General features: G+C 46.1%; 1 protein-coding gene across 1 annotated transcript; it reads left to right on the forward strand.

The window, feature by feature from the left end:
• The first annotated feature begins 44 nt into the window (after positions 1 to 44).
• Positions 45 to 15,527, forward strand: DIMT1 (DIM1 rRNA methyltransferase and ribosome maturation factor). Its single transcript, XM_044276161.1, has 12 exons — positions 45 to 228; positions 6,638 to 6,711; positions 6,789 to 6,875; positions 7,977 to 8,038; positions 9,831 to 9,924; positions 10,008 to 10,057; positions 10,680 to 10,803; positions 11,053 to 11,145; positions 12,222 to 12,286; positions 12,929 to 12,992; positions 14,531 to 14,637; positions 14,740 to 15,527. The coding sequence occupies exons 1-12, from the start codon at positions 171 to 173 to the stop codon at positions 14,780 to 14,782; spliced, it is 921 nt and encodes a 306-aa protein (XP_044132096.1). The 5' UTR covers positions 45 to 170; the 3' UTR covers positions 14,783 to 15,527.
• The last annotated feature ends 1,324 nt before the right edge of the window (positions 15,528 to 16,851 follow it).

Raw genomic sequence — 16,851 nt, forward strand, 5'->3', positions numbered from 1 at the left:
GCCCTGTTTTCATCGCAGTACTCCCCTCAATCAAAATTCACTTGAGAAGACCAGAACTACACTTCCCGGCATGCCGCTGGCGAGAGTGGCTGCGTTTGGTGACGTCATCTCCTCGCGCCGGACAGAAGTTCAGCACGTTGTTGGTGTGTACTCGGGGAAACTGTATTAAGATGCCGAAAGTCAAGTCCGAGAAGAAGAGTCGTAAGCACCAGGAGATCAGGAGCCAGGGTAGGTGCCCAGGGGGTGCTGATTGCCGGGCAGGCCCCGTGCTATGTATAATGTAATCAGAGACCTGTCACCTTCCTGTGATGCTGTTGTGGCAGGCATAGTGCGATTATGGCCATAGACTGCGGCTCGGCGTATTTAGGAATGTTAGTAGGAATGTTAGTGCGCCGCATATAGCTGACAACTGGAACTTGTCACAGCTGACAACTCTCAAATTTTGGTATCGAGATCCGTCAGAGAAAGCAATTAAACGGATCCGTTTTGATTTTGCACATCAGGACGCATCCGTTCCGTTTAGGATGCGGTTGTGTGAAATCAAAACGGAAAAAAAACGATCCGTCGCTAAATACATTGAAAGTCAGTGGGTGACAGGACCGTAGTCTCCTAAAAAATGCAAAAAACAGATCCGTCACCATTGACTAATTTGTTTTCAGTGCCGGATCCGTTTTTTTAACCAAACACAACACCGTAGCTTGCCGTGGTTTTGTGTCCAGTCGCAAAACTGAATGCTGCCAAGACGGATCTCTTTCCATTCAGAATCGGGGCTCCAGAATCGGGGCGCCATTTGCGCCTAGACCCTCCGCTGCTCTGCCGCTTTAAGAAGAAAGGTCTTGCAGACAGCAGTCCAATAACAGGGCTCCGTACAGATCTGTTATCAGTGAGGAGGCTGCTGATTGTGTCAGTATCGGCTTGCTGCCGTGCCATTGGCTGCTGCTCCTCTCACCCCCCCTTCTCCCCCGCTGAACACAGCAGCTTGCTTTTCAGTTATGAAAACGGGGCGTGCGCCACTGCCGACTGCTCCATAGACAAGGGGCAGCTAAAGTCGACCAGTTTTTCAGTCATGTGGCGCACGGAGGTGAGCGTTCTGCGTACACTGCGCCATGTGCTGAGGGTGCCCTGTGGCCCCCCCATGTAAGGCTACTTTCACACTCGCGTTTTGTGCGGATCCGTTTTCAATTGCACCATATTGTGTTAGGCTCCGCATAGTCAGACGGTCACCAAAAAGCTGCGTTTTAGTGACCGTCTAAAAAACGTAACGGAGACCAAACGCAGCCAAAGTGATGCATTCTGAACGGATCCTTATCCATTCAGTATGCATTGGGGCTGAACTGATTCCTTTTGGGCAGCAAGTGAGAGCCCTGAAACGGATCTCAGAAGTGGACCGCCAGTGTGGAAGTAGCCTTAGGGTAAGTGGTGGAGAAGAGAGGGCAATGATGGTGGGCGGCTGCAGTGCGCTCAGCCAGTAACGCTGGGCTTTGTCTCCTCGCACTAGCAGTTCTGTCCCCGGCCTGGTGCACTTTATGTCTGTGTGCCAGCACGGCCAATCATCGTAGTGTAGGGCAGGGTTTCAAATCGTGACAGTGAATGGGGTCGCATTGCAACCCTACAGTTGTGAGGATTATTGGGGCTGTCATGACAATGTGCAGGTCCCAAAATGACCCCTCTCACTACTGGCCATGCTGCACTGTGATGTTTGTCACAGCCAAAGGCCCCTTGCAGACGAGCGTTCCTCCCGCAGCGAGTCCGCAACGCAGCTCCCGGCCTGACCTCTCAGCGCTGCCGGGGGTCACATCGCATTATATTGATTTATGATGCTATGTAACCCTTAGGCCTCTTTCACACGGGCGTGAGTTTTTTTGCCCGGATAAGAGCCGGGTGCGTTGCGGGAAAATGCGCGATTTTTTTCTGCGCAAGTGCAAAACATTGTCATGCGTTGCACTCGCGTGAGAAAAATCGCGCATGTTTGGTACCCAAACCCGAACTTGTTCATAGAAGTTCGGGCTTGGGATTGATGTTCTGAAGATTGTATTATTTTCCCTTATAACCATGTTATAAGGGAAAATAATAATGATCGGGTCTCCATCCCGATGGTCTCCTAGCAACCATGCGTGCAAATCGCACGGCATCCGTACTTGCTTGCGGATGCCATCCGATTTTCACACACCCCATTCACTTCTATGGGGCCTGCGTCACGTCAAAATCGGAAAATATAGAGCATGCTGCGATTTCAAGTGATGCGTTAAAAACATCGCTCATGTGCACAGCCCCATAGAAATGAATGGGTCAGGATTTAGTGCGGGTGCCATACGTTCGCCGCACGGATCGCACCCGCACGGAAAACTCGCCCGTGTGAAAGGGGCCTTACAGTTCTGGAATGTATTGGATAACACTGACATAATGCTGTCCGTGTTCTCCAATACATTCCAGAACTGTAAGGCCCCTTTCACACGGGCGAGTTTTCCGTGCGGCGAACGTATGGCACCCGCACTAAATCCTGACCCATTCATTTCTATGGGGCTGTGCACATGAGCGATGTTTTTAACGCATCACTTGTGCGTTCAGTTGAAATCGCAGCATGCTCTATATTTTCCGATTTTGACGTGACGCAGGCCCCATAGAAGTGAATGGGGTGTGTGAAAATCGGATGGCATCCGCAAGCAAGTACGGATGCGGTGCGATTTGCACGCATGGTTGCTAGGAGACCATCGGGATGGAGACCCGATCATTATTATTTTCCCTTATAACATGGTTATAAGGGAAAATAATAGCATTCTGAATACAGAATGCATAGTAAACCAGCGCTAGAGGGGTTAAAAAAAAATCTAAAATAATTTAACTCACCTTAGTCCACTTGCTCGCGAAGCCGGCATCTCCTTGTGTCTCCGCTGCTGATGAACAGGACCTGGGGTGAGCTACTCCATTAAATAGAGTTTAAGGACCTTCGATGACGTCACTCCGGTCATCACATGTCTTTTACCATGGTGAATCACCATGGTAAAAGATCATGTGACGTACCATGTGATGACCGGAGTGACGTCATCGAAGGTCATTAACCTGTATTTAATGGAGCAGCTCACCCCAGGTCCTGTTCATCAGCAGCGGAGACACAAGGAGATGCCGGGCTTCGCGAGCAAGTGGACTAAGGTGAGTTAAATTATATATTTTTTTTTTTTAACCCCTCTAGCGCTGGTTTACTATGCATTCTGTATTCAGAATGCTATTATTTTCCCTTATAACCATGTTATAAGGGAAAATAATACAGTCTTCAGAACATCAATCCCAAGCCCGAACTTCTATGAAGAAGTTCGGGTTTGGGTACCAAACATGCGCGATTTTTCTCACGCGAGTGCAACGCATGACAATGTTTTGCACTTGCGCAGAAAAAATCGCGCATTTTCCCGAAACGCACCCGGCTCTTATCCGGGCAAAAAAAATGACGCCCGTGTGAAAGAGGCCTAAGGGTTACATAATGCTATGTGATTCCGTCAGTGCTGGGAGGTCAGGCCGGGTGCTGTGTTGCGGACTCGCTGCGGGAGTAACGCTCGTCTGCAAGGGGCCAAAGTCACCATGTAGCCCCAGGCTCATCTAATTTGTGGTTATGTAATTAATGGCCATTTGGGACAACCACTTTACACCCCTCCTTTTTGTATGCACATTTCGGCTGATGTGCAGGAGAGGTCGCACGGCGCTCCTCATTACACTATGGCTGTTACCTGCCAGGCTTCAGGTGGAGTCTCGACAGAACAGCAGGGTTAGGCATGCAGCGTCGCAGACATGGTGAGCGGGAGAGGTCGCAATTAGGGAACAAAGTTTTATGCAAATCGACTTCGGCTGGTTCATTCAAAGTCGATTCGCTCATCCCTAGTCACAGTAACGACTGTACAAGCGTCATGGACGCCTGTACGTTTTTTCTCCCTAAAAAATGTCTAATGATTATGAATACGCACGATAATTTAACTGCCATTTATGGAACAGGGAAGCACGCACCACTGCCGACTGCTCATGAAGTGCCAGGGACAGAATGGCGGAACGGAGCCTCTGCGGATTAAAGACCATGTGCCCAGGTGGTGTCACACCAGAAGCGCCAGCTGCTATCTGCTGCTGGGAGCTCAATGTGGAGGTTTATGAATGAAAAAACTAATAGCCAAGAGGCTAAAGAAAACCCAGTTTCTGACCCTTATGTTACAACAAAAATTTGGCGACTAAAATATTTAATTTGGCTCCTAAATTTTTCCGATTAGGAGCCAATGGCTTCTTGATGTTGTTGTTTTTTTTTTTTGTTTGTTTTTCTGGAGCACTGAGAATGCATGAGGACGAAACGAAAACGTTTTTTCTGGTATTCAGATCCTCTGCCGGAATGCAAGTCTGAGACAGGCCTAAATGTCATTTTACTACCGGCTTCTTGCAATCAAAAATGGGGCACAGTTTAGCAGAAGCACCGCAGATGCAGACAGGTTCAAGAATTCGTTGCCCACTCTATAGGCCGAAATGTGGCAAAATCAATAAAACATTGCCCCATTTTATCCGCCCTTGGCACCCAGTTAAAGGGGATGTTTCTTTGCAACCATTTTGGAGTTTTTTTTTTTTTTCCAAGTCTGAAAATCCTGGACCATTTACCCCCTCCTCCTTCGAGACCAGCCTCATTTTCCATTTTTCAGGAGCCATGGTTTTATCTGTGTTAAAATATGTTTGTTTTTTGAACTAGGGGAAAATGTTAAAAATACCCGATTATTAGCTCAGGTATTTGATTCTTTTCCTTATAAGCTGATTTCCCCTATAACTTGGGCCTGATGTATTATAGCCCCAGAGAGGTTGTAAAAGGCTGTACAACCTGACTGTAAAGCTGATCTGGGTCTGATAAGATGCAGCAGCTCATGCAGACTTCTGGCGTTCAACATGATCTCTAAAGCCCCATTCACACTTACAGTGGAATCCAGACATTTTCTGGAGTTCACCTGGAGGGGCTGTATGTGTGAATGCAATATCTGTCCCGGATTTTACCCAAACTTTTTCTCCCCAGAGCCCTAGTACTAACTCTGTGTTATTTCCAAATGAGAGCCCCTTGTCTAAGCACCTGGAACATTTCCTCTGCAGTGAACACACCCGACATGGAACATCTCTGGGGTGATGGCTACTGGTGTGAAAGGCCATCTCTGGTAAAGCTGCGGACTTGATAATCTGGAAATAAGCTGGAGTTTAGGTGTGAATACACCTAAGGGTACTTTCACACTAGCGTTATTCTTTTCCGGCATTGAGTTCCGTCCTAGGGGCTCAATACTGGAAAAAAAACTGATCAGTTTTATCCTAATGTATTCTGAATGTCTTCAGTTCAGTCACTGTACGGTTTCTGGACGGAGAAAATACTGCAGCATTTTCTCCGTCCAAAATTCCGGAACACTTGGCGGAATGCCGGATTCATTGAAATGCATTAAGGCCCCAAGTGTTCCGGAAAAACGGATCCGGTCTTGCGGTCTGCACATGCAAGACCTTTAAAAATGTGAAAAAGATAAATACTTGATCTGTTTTTTGGGATGACAACCGGAGAGATGGATCCGGTATTGCAATGCATTTGTGAGACAGATCCGCATCCAGATGCGTCTACGAATGGTATCCATTTGCATACAGATGTGCACAGTGCTTGTTGTATGCTTTATATACAGCAATGGATAAGGCAGGAGCAGTAAAAACAAAAACCTCCATTTTCTCAATGGCTTCTGCTCCTGCACAACCCCTATACAGCAGCTAACTTTGGAAGGAACATCTATGGGGAGTTAATGTAAATGTGTATAGTCTATGGGAGGTCTGTAACTGGTTAAAAATGAATTTGCTATTTTGTGTCTCCAGCTCCTATGTAGACCAATGTGTCGCCATGGTTACAGACTATAAACCTGTGTAGTCTGATCCTGTGCTCATAATCCCTTTTATCTGCCTCCTGGCGTGCTCCATCAGCAGTACATGGGCGCTGCCTGAGGAGCTCTGTATTAGACATATCCCTTGTGAATCCTAACACTAGAAATCTAGGATCCAAATGATATTTTCCGTTGCCATCTGGAGCCCTGTTAAAGGGCGTCTGTCAGCAGATTTGTACCTATGACACTGGCTGACCTGTTACATGTGCACTTGGCAGCTGAAGGCATCTGTGTTGGTCCCATGTCCATATGTGCCCGCATTACTGAGAAAAGTGAAGTTTTAATTTATGCAAATGATCCTCCAGGAGCAACGGGGGCGTTTCCATTACACATAGAGGTTCTGCTCTCTCTGCAACTGCTGCGCCCTCTGCAACTTAATTGACAGGACCAGGCGTAATAAAGTTTTCACTGCCTGGTCCTGTCACTCAAGGTGGAGAGGATGTGGCAGTTGCAGAAAGAGCAGGACCTCTGGGAGTAAGGGTGACGCCCCTGTTGCTCCTAAATCTTCATTTGCATTTACTGAAACATCACTTTTCTCAGCAATGCGGGCACATATGAACATGGGACCAACACAGATGCCTTCAGCTGCCAAGGGCACATGTAACAGGTCAGCCAGTGTCATAGGTACAAACCTGCTGACAGATGCCCTCTAAGACCAAAATGCATAAAATTGATATCTGAAGAACTAACGCAGCTTTCTGGATTTCCTTTCTCCCTTTTAGGGGTTATGTTCAATACAGGTATTGGGCAGCACATCCTGAAGAACCCGCTCATCGTGAACAGCATCATTGATAAGGTTGGTACAATCCCTGCACCACATATAGGCAGAGGTGACACATGGGTGCTGACTGGTGTACTGTACATGTCTTCTAGGCCGCCATACGACCAACCGATGTCGTGCTGGAGATTGGTCCTGGCACAGGGAACATGACTGTCAAGTTATTAGAGAAAGCCAAAAAGGTAAGCTATTTATTAGCGTGCCCCCTGGAGTCCACATCTGATATACCTACGGTCTCTACATGCAGAGGTATTGGCATATCTACCCAGTTGTCACTTCTCCAGTAACCTCTCAGGAACTGAAGGCTCCTTCTCACCTGCTGTTGATGGATCTTGCACTATATCATGAATTGTGCACACACCTTTAGATGGTGCTTATGTATACATGCTGGATAGCTTAGGACTAGCCCTATATATATATTTATCGCCCCTGTTGTCTTCAGGGTGCTGTATCCCATAGAGCCTCGGCGATTGTTCACAGATTATTTATTTTTAAAGGATTTGTCTGTTTTCCTCATTTAAATCCAGGATAACTGTCCCAGAAATCTGCACCTTAGTTCTCCGAACATGTCAATTCTTGGGTGGCCACAGGGGCATTGCCCATTTTGTGGGGCTGTGGATGCAGGGGTCAGCCTGAACGTGGCCTTAGGAGTAAACTTTTCCAGCATGAAGCCTTACCATTGTAGATGTCACAGGAAGAGGACTAACAAATCGGTTTCTCCTCTCCTGCCTCCAGTGGGGCAAAGAGCAGACAGCTGAAAGGTCTGTAAAGGGGTATTCCGATTGCTACAAGTTGTCCTCTATCCAATGGGTATGGGATAACTAACTGATCGGTGGGGGTCTGACTCTTGGGATGCCCACCAATTCTGCTTGAGCATGCACCCTGCCACTGTTTATCTCTACAGGACTGCCAGAGATACCCGAGTACAGTGGATGGGGGATAATTGCCAGTAGCCAGAATACCCCTTTAATAACGTTTATGTATCACCAATGTAGGAAGCCGTGATCTGGCTTTGAAATGTTTTCACGCTTGTTGTTGTTTATCATAGTTTTTGCTGCAATTTCTACAAAACTAAGGCAACACAAATCAGCAGAAACGTCTCATAAGTGCAACTTTTTTTTTTTTTGTCCCAGTTTTGCTAGTATTGTAGTGTAAAAAGCTGACGGTTTTAGCTGGAGAAGTTCACAAGATGCTGGGAACATCCTGGGCGCCCACTTGGTGTCCGTTGTGAAATATACGTGACCCTAACACCGTAAAAAAATCTCTTATCTGATTTGTTCCAGGTTGTTGCTTGTGAACTTGATACACGACTTGTGGCGGAGCTCCAGAAGAGAGTCCAGGGCACGTACGTATCCATTGTGCTGGAACTTCGCCGCCTTCTCTACATCGGTCGGGGTTTTCCCAGAATGTTTTACTGATGACCTATCCTCTGGATAGATCTTCAGTATCTGACCGGTGGGGTCCAACACCTGGGACCCCCACCAATCAGATGTTTGAGAAGGCACCGGTGCTCACAGTAGCGACGCACCCTTCTCTCAGGTCACCAAGCACAACGACTTGCATAGTATTGCAGCTCAGCCCCATCACATCTATAGGGGTTGAGCTGCACCTAGGCCACGTGAGCGACGAACGTGGAGTCTCTCAGCCTAGGCAAAGCTGTGAGAAGGCCGTGATGCTACTGCAAGTGCCAGTACCTTCTCAAACAGCTGATCAGTGGGGGTCCTGGGTGTCGGACCCCCACCGATCAGATACTGATGACCAATCCAGAGGATAGGTCATCGGTTAAAAAAATCCTGTAAAACCCCTTTAAGATGTCTGATGAATTATATAACAGTACTTGTACCTCTTATTGCATTACTACTATACATATTGGTTATGTGACTGTGTGGCTGGATGTCATTGACTGGGTTAGGCTACTTTCACACTAGCATTCGGGGCTCCGCTTGTGAGTTCCGTTTGAAGGCTCTCACAAGCGGCCCCGAACGCATCCGTCCAGCCCTAATGCATTCTGAGTGGATGCGGATCCGCTCAGAATGCATCAGTCTGGCACCGTTTGTCCTCCGCTCAGCAGGCGGACACCCGAACGCAGCTTGCAGCGTTCGGGTGTCCGCCTGGCCGTGCGGAGGCAAACGGATCCGTCCAGAGTTACAATGGAAGTCAATGGGGACGGATCAGTTTGAAGTTGACACAATATGGCTCAATTTCATACAGATCCGTCCCCCATTGACTTTCAATGTAAAGTCTGGATGGATCCGTCTGAGCAACTTTCACACTTAGAATTTTTCTAAACTATAATGCAGACGGATCCGTTCTGAACGGATCACATCATCTGCATTATAGGAGCGGATCCGTCTGTGCAGACACCAGACGGATCCGCTCTGAACGCAAGTGTGAAAGTAGCCTTAGATGGCGCTATCGCAGTGTGTACAAATATAAAAGAACGGCCCCTTGGGGAAAACTACACCGCCTCACTGCAGAACTGATAGAACTGATCTGGCTCTTCTCTACAGCGAAGGGGGGGGGGGGGGGGCAGGGATGGTGTTTTTTTACGGTTGACGTGCAAACTCTACAAGGACATTCAGGAATGTCTTTGCAGAGATTAGTGCCGACCGCCCGGAAGGATATTGTCATTGGGTGGTCAGCACACAGTTAAAAGGGGCAGCTGAAAATTAAGATCTGGAGGCTGAATGGTCATTGTAAGCAATACTCCTATTTTTTCTTTGGACTAGTTTGATAAATCTCCACACTACAGATGAAAACAAGTGTTATACAGTAAAAAAAACTTTTATATAGAAATCTAGGAAACCAATGGACAGTGCTATATTAAATAAATCCTAAAACCTATTTATAAAAAAAAAAAAAGTTTCAGTTCCACAGGAAGCCACTAGATGGCGCATTCTGCTTGTCATAATGACATGCACTGAGATGAACACTGATGTCATTTCATGTATCTGTTAGAGAACATTTGGTGATTTGGGCTTCTAGATGAAGTGTCGGCACTGTGACCCCATTGTTAGTAATTTCCCTACTTGTTAACATAACATTTTTCAGGCAGTTTTATTTGAACCTTATTTTTGGGTCTCTTGTCCGATCAGAGCACATAGGAGTGACGTATTGTCTGTATTCTTATCTTCCAGACCTGCTGCAAGTAAACTTCAAGTCCTGGTTGGAGATGTGTTAAAGACTGACCTGCCGTTTTTTGACCTGTGTGTGGCCAATTTACCTTACCAGGTACTGTAGGTGCCCCTCCCCCATCCACATATGGGATCTTTCACAGGCTCCGTTTTCACTGTGCTCTCTTTCTTCTTCTGTAGATCTCCTCTCCCTTTGTTTTCAAGCTCCTTCTTCACAGACCGTTCTTCAGGTGAGTTCACATACTGTATGGTTAACACTGTATGACAGTACACCTGGTGAAGGGGGGGCATCTACAGAAAGCTTTATTCAGGTGTACCATCCATCCCCAGCTAGCCTTCTCAGGCTAAGGCCTCATGCACACGGCCGTTGGGCGGCCATGGTCGTATTGCGAACGGCGGGTCGGCAATCCACGACTGCCGGTTGTGTGCACCCCATCCTCTTGAATGGGTCCGCAATTCCAGAGATGTGGAACGGAACTACAGAGTGCTTCCATGGTGTTTCTTTCCGTTGTTCCGCACCGCAAATAAATATGACGTGATATTTTTTTTTTTTTTTGCGGTGTGGACAGACCACAGACCCATTCAAGTTGAAAGGGTCTGGCCCGCTGCACGGATGTTGCCCGTGCCTTGGCAGTCCCCAATGCACGGAACGGCCGCATGCATGAGGCCTAAGAGTGCATTCACACATCAGTATGTATTTTGCGGTCCACAAAACGCGGATCTGCAAAAAAATATGGATGATGACCATGTTGCATCGTTACGGTCTTCTGAATAATTCTTGGCTCATGGACCAAATTGCTGAAAGATCATAGAATGTGGAAATTTTGAAACCTAAAGATCTGTTTTCTGTAGATGTGCGGTGCTGATGTTTCAGAGAGAGTTTGCAATGCGGCTGGTGGCCAAGCCAGGAGACAAGCTGTACTGCCGCCTGTCCATTAACACCCAGCTACTGGCTCGTGTAGATCACCTCATGAAGGTAAGGCGGCTCCGTCACCTCTGTGCTGCTCTCTTCTGAGGTTCTTCTGAGAGGGATGTCTACCTGAAGATGGTGTATAAGGCCTCCTATGAACTGTAGGCGCAGTACTTGGCGGAGTATACCTGCCCTTTTGTTCTAGTGGTTTGTGAACCTCACTGATAAGTTTCTGACTTGTCTGTATCTGCACCAAGCACAGTTTACATGTCGGCAGGGTAACGTTTCCTAATATTCTTCTATTTTGTGTCGTAGGTTGGGAAGAACAACTTCAGACCCCCTCCAAAAGTGGAATCCAGTGTTGTTAGAATAGAACCAAGAAATCCTCCTCCTCCCATAAACTTTAAGGTAAGATTAATAAGCTGTTAAAGGGGTTGTCCGGCTTCCTATGTTGATGACCCAGATGTAGATACACTCGGTCCCATTTAAGTGAAGGAGCTGTGATTACACCTGCGAGCGCTGAAAAGTCGACGGTAAGCAGTGAAGAGAAGGCAGATCTCACATGAGTGCTGCATTCTCTTAAAACAGCAGATTGGTGGGGGTGCCGGGAGTTGAACCACCTTCGTTCTATCCCAAGGAAAGGTCATCGATATATCAATTGCGGAGAATCCCTTTAAATCTCTGGCACTCATTATAATGTCTATAAAATGGGTAAAATAATGTTATATGAGATTACTGCAAATACCAGGATCATGCTGCTACTTACACATCCATTGTATCCTGTACACATGGATCAATACAGAGAAATAGACTCATAGGGTAACTGCTATGGAAGCCCTGGGAATAAATGTCTTAAACTTTCACGGATTAAATCATTAAAGGGGTTGTCCCATGATTAATGTAAAAATGAAAATCGGACATCATGTAGTACATGACAATCTTTTTCTAAGAAAGCCAGAACCAGCCCTGTACCTCACATGGATCCAGAGATCTCCCCATTCACTGCTCCAATTGTTCTGCTAGATTCTCTTCAGGCTGGTAGCTCGGGGGACGTGTCCTTCTGCAGCTCTCTCCCTATCACAGCTCAGGGGGCGTGTCCATGCTCTCCCTATCACAGCTCAGGGGGCGTGTCCATGCTCTCCCTATCACAGCTCAGGAGGCAGTTGAAGGATGGGGCTGAAAAAGTGTGTCCACCTCAGCACGGTGGACTGAGAAAGGGGAAGAACAAACAGCAGGTGGTGCTATACAGATAACATTTTATTGGATACCTCGATGGCTATAAAAAATGTTTAATTAAATGCAATTACAAAAGGTATTTAGATCCAAATATTTTTCATGGGACAACCTCTTAAGTCTATAAGCGGTGGGATTTATTCCTGAAATTGCCCATGCTCTGTGGTCGTAGTATTTATTTACCCATGTGTGTTGTACAAGGTTATGTGCTCATCTGCGGCCTTGGCTAATATTCTTACTTCTCTGTTCAGGAATGGGACGGATTGGTACGAATTGCGTTTGTAAGGAAAAACAAAACGCTTTGTGCATCATTTAAGTAAGTATTGTCTCTAATTCCTGAATATAAGCCGTCAGTGTCTGGCTTCAGGAACTGCCATTAAATTCTGAAGAATATTAAATGGGATGTAGACTCATTATGGCTGCTGGCTGAACAGTGCCTGTTCTCTCATGATGTATTCAGATACTGCATGTTGGCAGGGGGGAATAAGGGGTGCCAGGAGTCTCTGGGGTTAAAGGGAACCTGTCCGCAGGAAAGGCACAATGTAGGGCTGGCTCAGGAATGATACCATTCACTTACAGATCCATTGCTTCATTCTGGACAAAAAGTACGATATGGAAATAACCAGTAACGGGCACCGAGGGCGGGACCAAGCCTCTCTGTGCACCCTGGCCCCTCCTTCTCGATTGATGGGGTCAGGCAAGATGACTATGTTGGAGCCTGGCCTTGTTTAAGAAGGAGAGGGGGGCTGGCGGGATGCAGGAGGAGCATGGGTGGACATGGTGACTTGTGACCTCCCTCATGTACCTTGTATTTTTCTCCAGAATGAAGCAATGGATCAGTAAGTGAAAGGTATCACAACATTCAGCTGAGATGGCCATATGAGGCATTATGGGATAAGAAAACCTTCTATGGAGCCATGCTCTTCCTCACCAGCCTCTGTAATCTGTTGTCTTGCAGATCCAGCGCAGTCCAGGAGCTGTTGGAGAAGAATTACAGGATACACTGCTCCCTCCACAACATTGTAAGTAGGGATAAGCGGACCTGAACCTCACCGGGTTCGGGGAGTGAAGGAATTCCGTTACGGAATTCGATGACTGAATGCAAAACTGAAGCCTACAGTCAAGCATAACAGATCAGTCTGGTCTCCGTCATGCAGGATTGTTTTCCGTCCTGCGTAACGGGAACCAGACGGATCCGTTATGCATCGAATTCCTTTGTTGCCCGAACCTGGTGAGGTTCTGGTCCGCTCATCCCTGATTGTAATTGGTAATACGCTGCAGGGTTCCCCTGTGTTGTGTATTCAGTCTTTTCCTGTATCTTTTATATCCGCTGCAACTTCTTTATTTCTTGAAATGTATTATTTAGAATCTGGATGAAATAGGTAATAGAAAGGATTCAAGTCACCGGCAATGAATGACTAATGAGTTGTCACTTTATTACGGTCATGTATCATTTCTTTACCACAGCAATGTTGTATCCAAGACTTGGGCTCCATTTACCTGACCCTATTTTTGTTCTACGTCTGATCCGCTTTTTTTGTAGATGCAGATCCATTCATTTCAACAGGGCAAACAGCAGAACACGGATACCGGCTAAGTGCATTCCACATTTTGTGGATCAGCATGTTCCGTGCCCTCTGTTAGAAATGCCTATTCTTGTCCGTAAAACGGACTAGAATAGGACCCTTTTTGGCGAGGCCGCAGAACAGACATATGGATGTGGATCTTTTGCGGCCCCATTGAAATGAATGAGTCCACATCCAATCTGCAAAAAAAGCCGATCAGATGCAGAACAAAAATACGGTTGTGTGAATGGGGCCCTAGGCTGAGTAGAACAGAACAGAAAAATAACAGATCCATCTTTTTTTTGTGCATTAGTTGAGATCAGTTTGTGTCAGTTCTGTCAAACATCAGTTACTTTTGCAAAAATAACTGGTGTCTGATACAAACTGATCACAATTGATGCTATAAGGCTACTTTTACACTTGCGTTTCTATTTTCCGGTATTGAGAGCCGTCACAGGATCTCAATAACGGAGAAAAACGCTTCAGTTTTGTCCCAATTCATTGTCAATGGGGATAAAACGTAACTGAATGAAACGGAATGCTGCAGTTTTCTTTCCGTCCTGGGATGCGGATCAAGACGTTTAACTCTGACACAATAGAAAACGGATCCATCCCTCCCATATTGACTTTCAATGGCGTTCATGACGGATCCATCTTGGCTATGTTAAAGATAATACAACCGGATCCGTACGTAACGGGTGCAAATGGTTGTATAATCAGTAACGGAAGCGGATCCAGCAAAAAACGCTAGTGTGAAAGTAGCCTAAGTCGGATCAGTTATTTTCCATTTTCTGTTCTGACATCAGAGTAACGGAAAGCTTAAAGCGGATGTGAACTCGGCCTTAGTTTGCTGCTTGTATCCAAATCCACTGGCCAAGGCAGAGCAGCCCCTCATGGGGCCCAGCATCTAGGGCACCTCCCCCGAGACCTTCTGTCTATACAAAGACCTTGCCCTACCTGCAAAACGTAACGCAAACGTTCACTTTCTGACACAGGAAATACCAGAAGATTTCAGCATAGCCGAGAAAATTGGAAAGGTCCTCACAGACAGCGGATTTAGTGAAAAACGGGCCCGATCTATGGACATAGATGATTTTATCAGGTGACTTTACCGTTAAGAACCAGATCTTTAAAAAAAAAAAAAAAGGCAATTTTATTTACCTTTTATCTAAATCACCTGTGTTTTTGTTTTTCTTGTCCACAGATTACTTCATGGGTTTAATGCAGATGGAATCCATTTCTCTTAAATTATTTGGCTTATTCTTTCTACACTTATAATAGGGTATAATGTTCTAGTATCTGTATGGGCACGGAGCCAGTAAGTGGCTGGACACGGGTGAAAATGCTCCACTAGTCTGACCTCAGATGTGTGACTGAGGCCTCAACTTGTACAGGGAGCTTACACTCTACAGATGATTGTAACCCCACATGAACTGTGAGTTACAGATATTTTGCTTGCAGGTCAATAAATAATGTAAATTTCCATAAACTGTCAAATGTTATTTCAGAGAGTAAAACTCCAGTTTATAAGAAAGAACAGTGTGTGGCATCTCTTCATGATGGAGTCTGGTACATTATAATTATTATCATAGGTGTTTGCTGCCATCTTGTGGAGCTCGGCCGTGTCTGTATAAAACAAAAAGAGCAATCCTGAAGTCTTGCAGTTTTCACACTGACCCCTGAGCCTCATGTTATGTTGACACTATGGGGGAGGTTTATCGTGAGAGGAATTCTTAGTCAGTTTTGCAGAAGTCTGTGTCCCCAAACTCATGAAATGTTGCACAATAAATTTGGTGCATCTTTTAAGTTTTAAGGCCACCTGCACACAGTGCATATTACAATTGGAATTTCAGCTGTAAGAAGGTTCCTGGAATCATCGTGGATGGAAGGTGTGTGTCACCGAGGTTCCCTGGCCTCGGTGAAGTAAGAGCTGGTATTTTGTGTGTCAGCAGCAGCTATTGCTGATTGACACCTTGAGAGTTAGCATGGCTATCATAGCTGATCCGGGACGGCTCTTACTGGGAGTAGTCAAAGTGCTGGGTGGGTGACTACTCCCTATGTTCCAGGCGTAAAAACCAGCCAGCACTGCCAGGTGTGGTGGATTTACCTCCCTCTGACAGTAGAGCTCAGGAGTCTGTGTGCTGTGCTGGGATTTGTGGTTTGAGCCGGGCTGGAGGACTCTGGCCCCTCTAAAGGCGAACAGGCTGTCTATGGACTTGATGAGGCTGAACTGCTAACAGGGTGTGAATTAACACCCAGGAGAAAAGGTAACTTTTATTGTTTATGGACTTTCCTTGTGTGTGAACAAACACCAAGCCAGCTGCGTTTTGTGATACATATTATCTGCATTTTGTTATACACCAATGTGTGAATAAACTCCGCTGTTTGATTCAAGAACTGTGTACTTTGCCTCTATACTGCATCCGCTAGTCCTAACGACCAGAGCGAATCCCCACACAGAAAATGTTTCCATGCAGAAAATCAGCAGCGTAATACAGTACCAGCTAAGTGGATTACATTTTCAATATCTCATCTTCACGGTGCAGACATTTTCAGAATGGAAAAATTACCAGCAGTGTGGATTGTGGATTCTGCAGCATGTTGACTGTTTGTGCAGATTTCACCCTTTGCATAAACCCATGTCAAAATCCACAAGTAATATGGGGATTTTGGTGCAGGAAATTCAACATAAACTACAGCGCCTTGTGCATGTAATCCAAAGGTATGTGTACACAATAATACAGTTTATGGCGATCTTCGTGTGGTTTTTGCTGCGTTTCTGGTCTCTAAGGGGATCTGCACACGGGTGCGGGTAAACATGCAGAAGGTCCACACATTTCCATGTTGATTTCTGTGCATTTCTGCACTAAATTCGCACCTAAATGCACACATATTACTCGCTGTCTTAGGTGCGGATTTGATGCAGTTTTGCCACAGATCTCATTTTTCCATTGAAAAGGGTGAAATCCACACCAAAAATTGCTAATATAATTGACATGCTATGAATTTCTAAATCCTCACAGCAGGTCCATTTCTGCACAGAAAAAAAGAAGCAGAGTACTTGACATTTGTGTTATCTCACACTTTGCTGGTGCTGTATCTTGTTGAGATTTTTCTGCATGGGAATCCGCGTGGGGGGGGGGGCGCGTAATCCGCCACTTGTGCAGATATTGTAAATCTGCACCAATTTAGGGATTTGCTCCAGATCTCGCCCTTTGCAATGCAAATCTACCCTCGATAGGTGATTAGTACCTGATCGGTGGGGGTCCAACGCTGTTTGAGAAGGCACTGGTGCTCCTGTGAGCGCCACGGCCTT

This window comes from Bufo gargarizans, chromosome 1, assembly GCF_014858855.1.
Source record: "Bufo gargarizans isolate SCDJY-AF-19 chromosome 1, ASM1485885v1, whole genome shotgun sequence".
Lineage (NCBI taxonomy): Eukaryota > Metazoa > Chordata > Amphibia > Anura > Bufonidae > Bufo > Bufo gargarizans.

Excerpts from the sequence above, each read along its gene's own strand:
- DIMT1 (XM_044276161.1), top strand. The coding sequence starts at position 171 with ATGCCGAAAGTCAAGTCCGAGAAGAAGAGTCGTAAGCACCAGGAGATC. Across the intron at positions 11,146-12,221 it reads CTCCTCCCATAAACTTTAAG|GAATGGGACGGATTGGTACG; the intron begins GTAAGATTAATA and ends TTCTCTGTTCAG. Across the intron at positions 14,638-14,739 it reads GACATAGATGATTTTATCAG|ATTACTTCATGGGTTTAATG; the intron begins GTGACTTTACCG and ends TCTTGTCCACAG.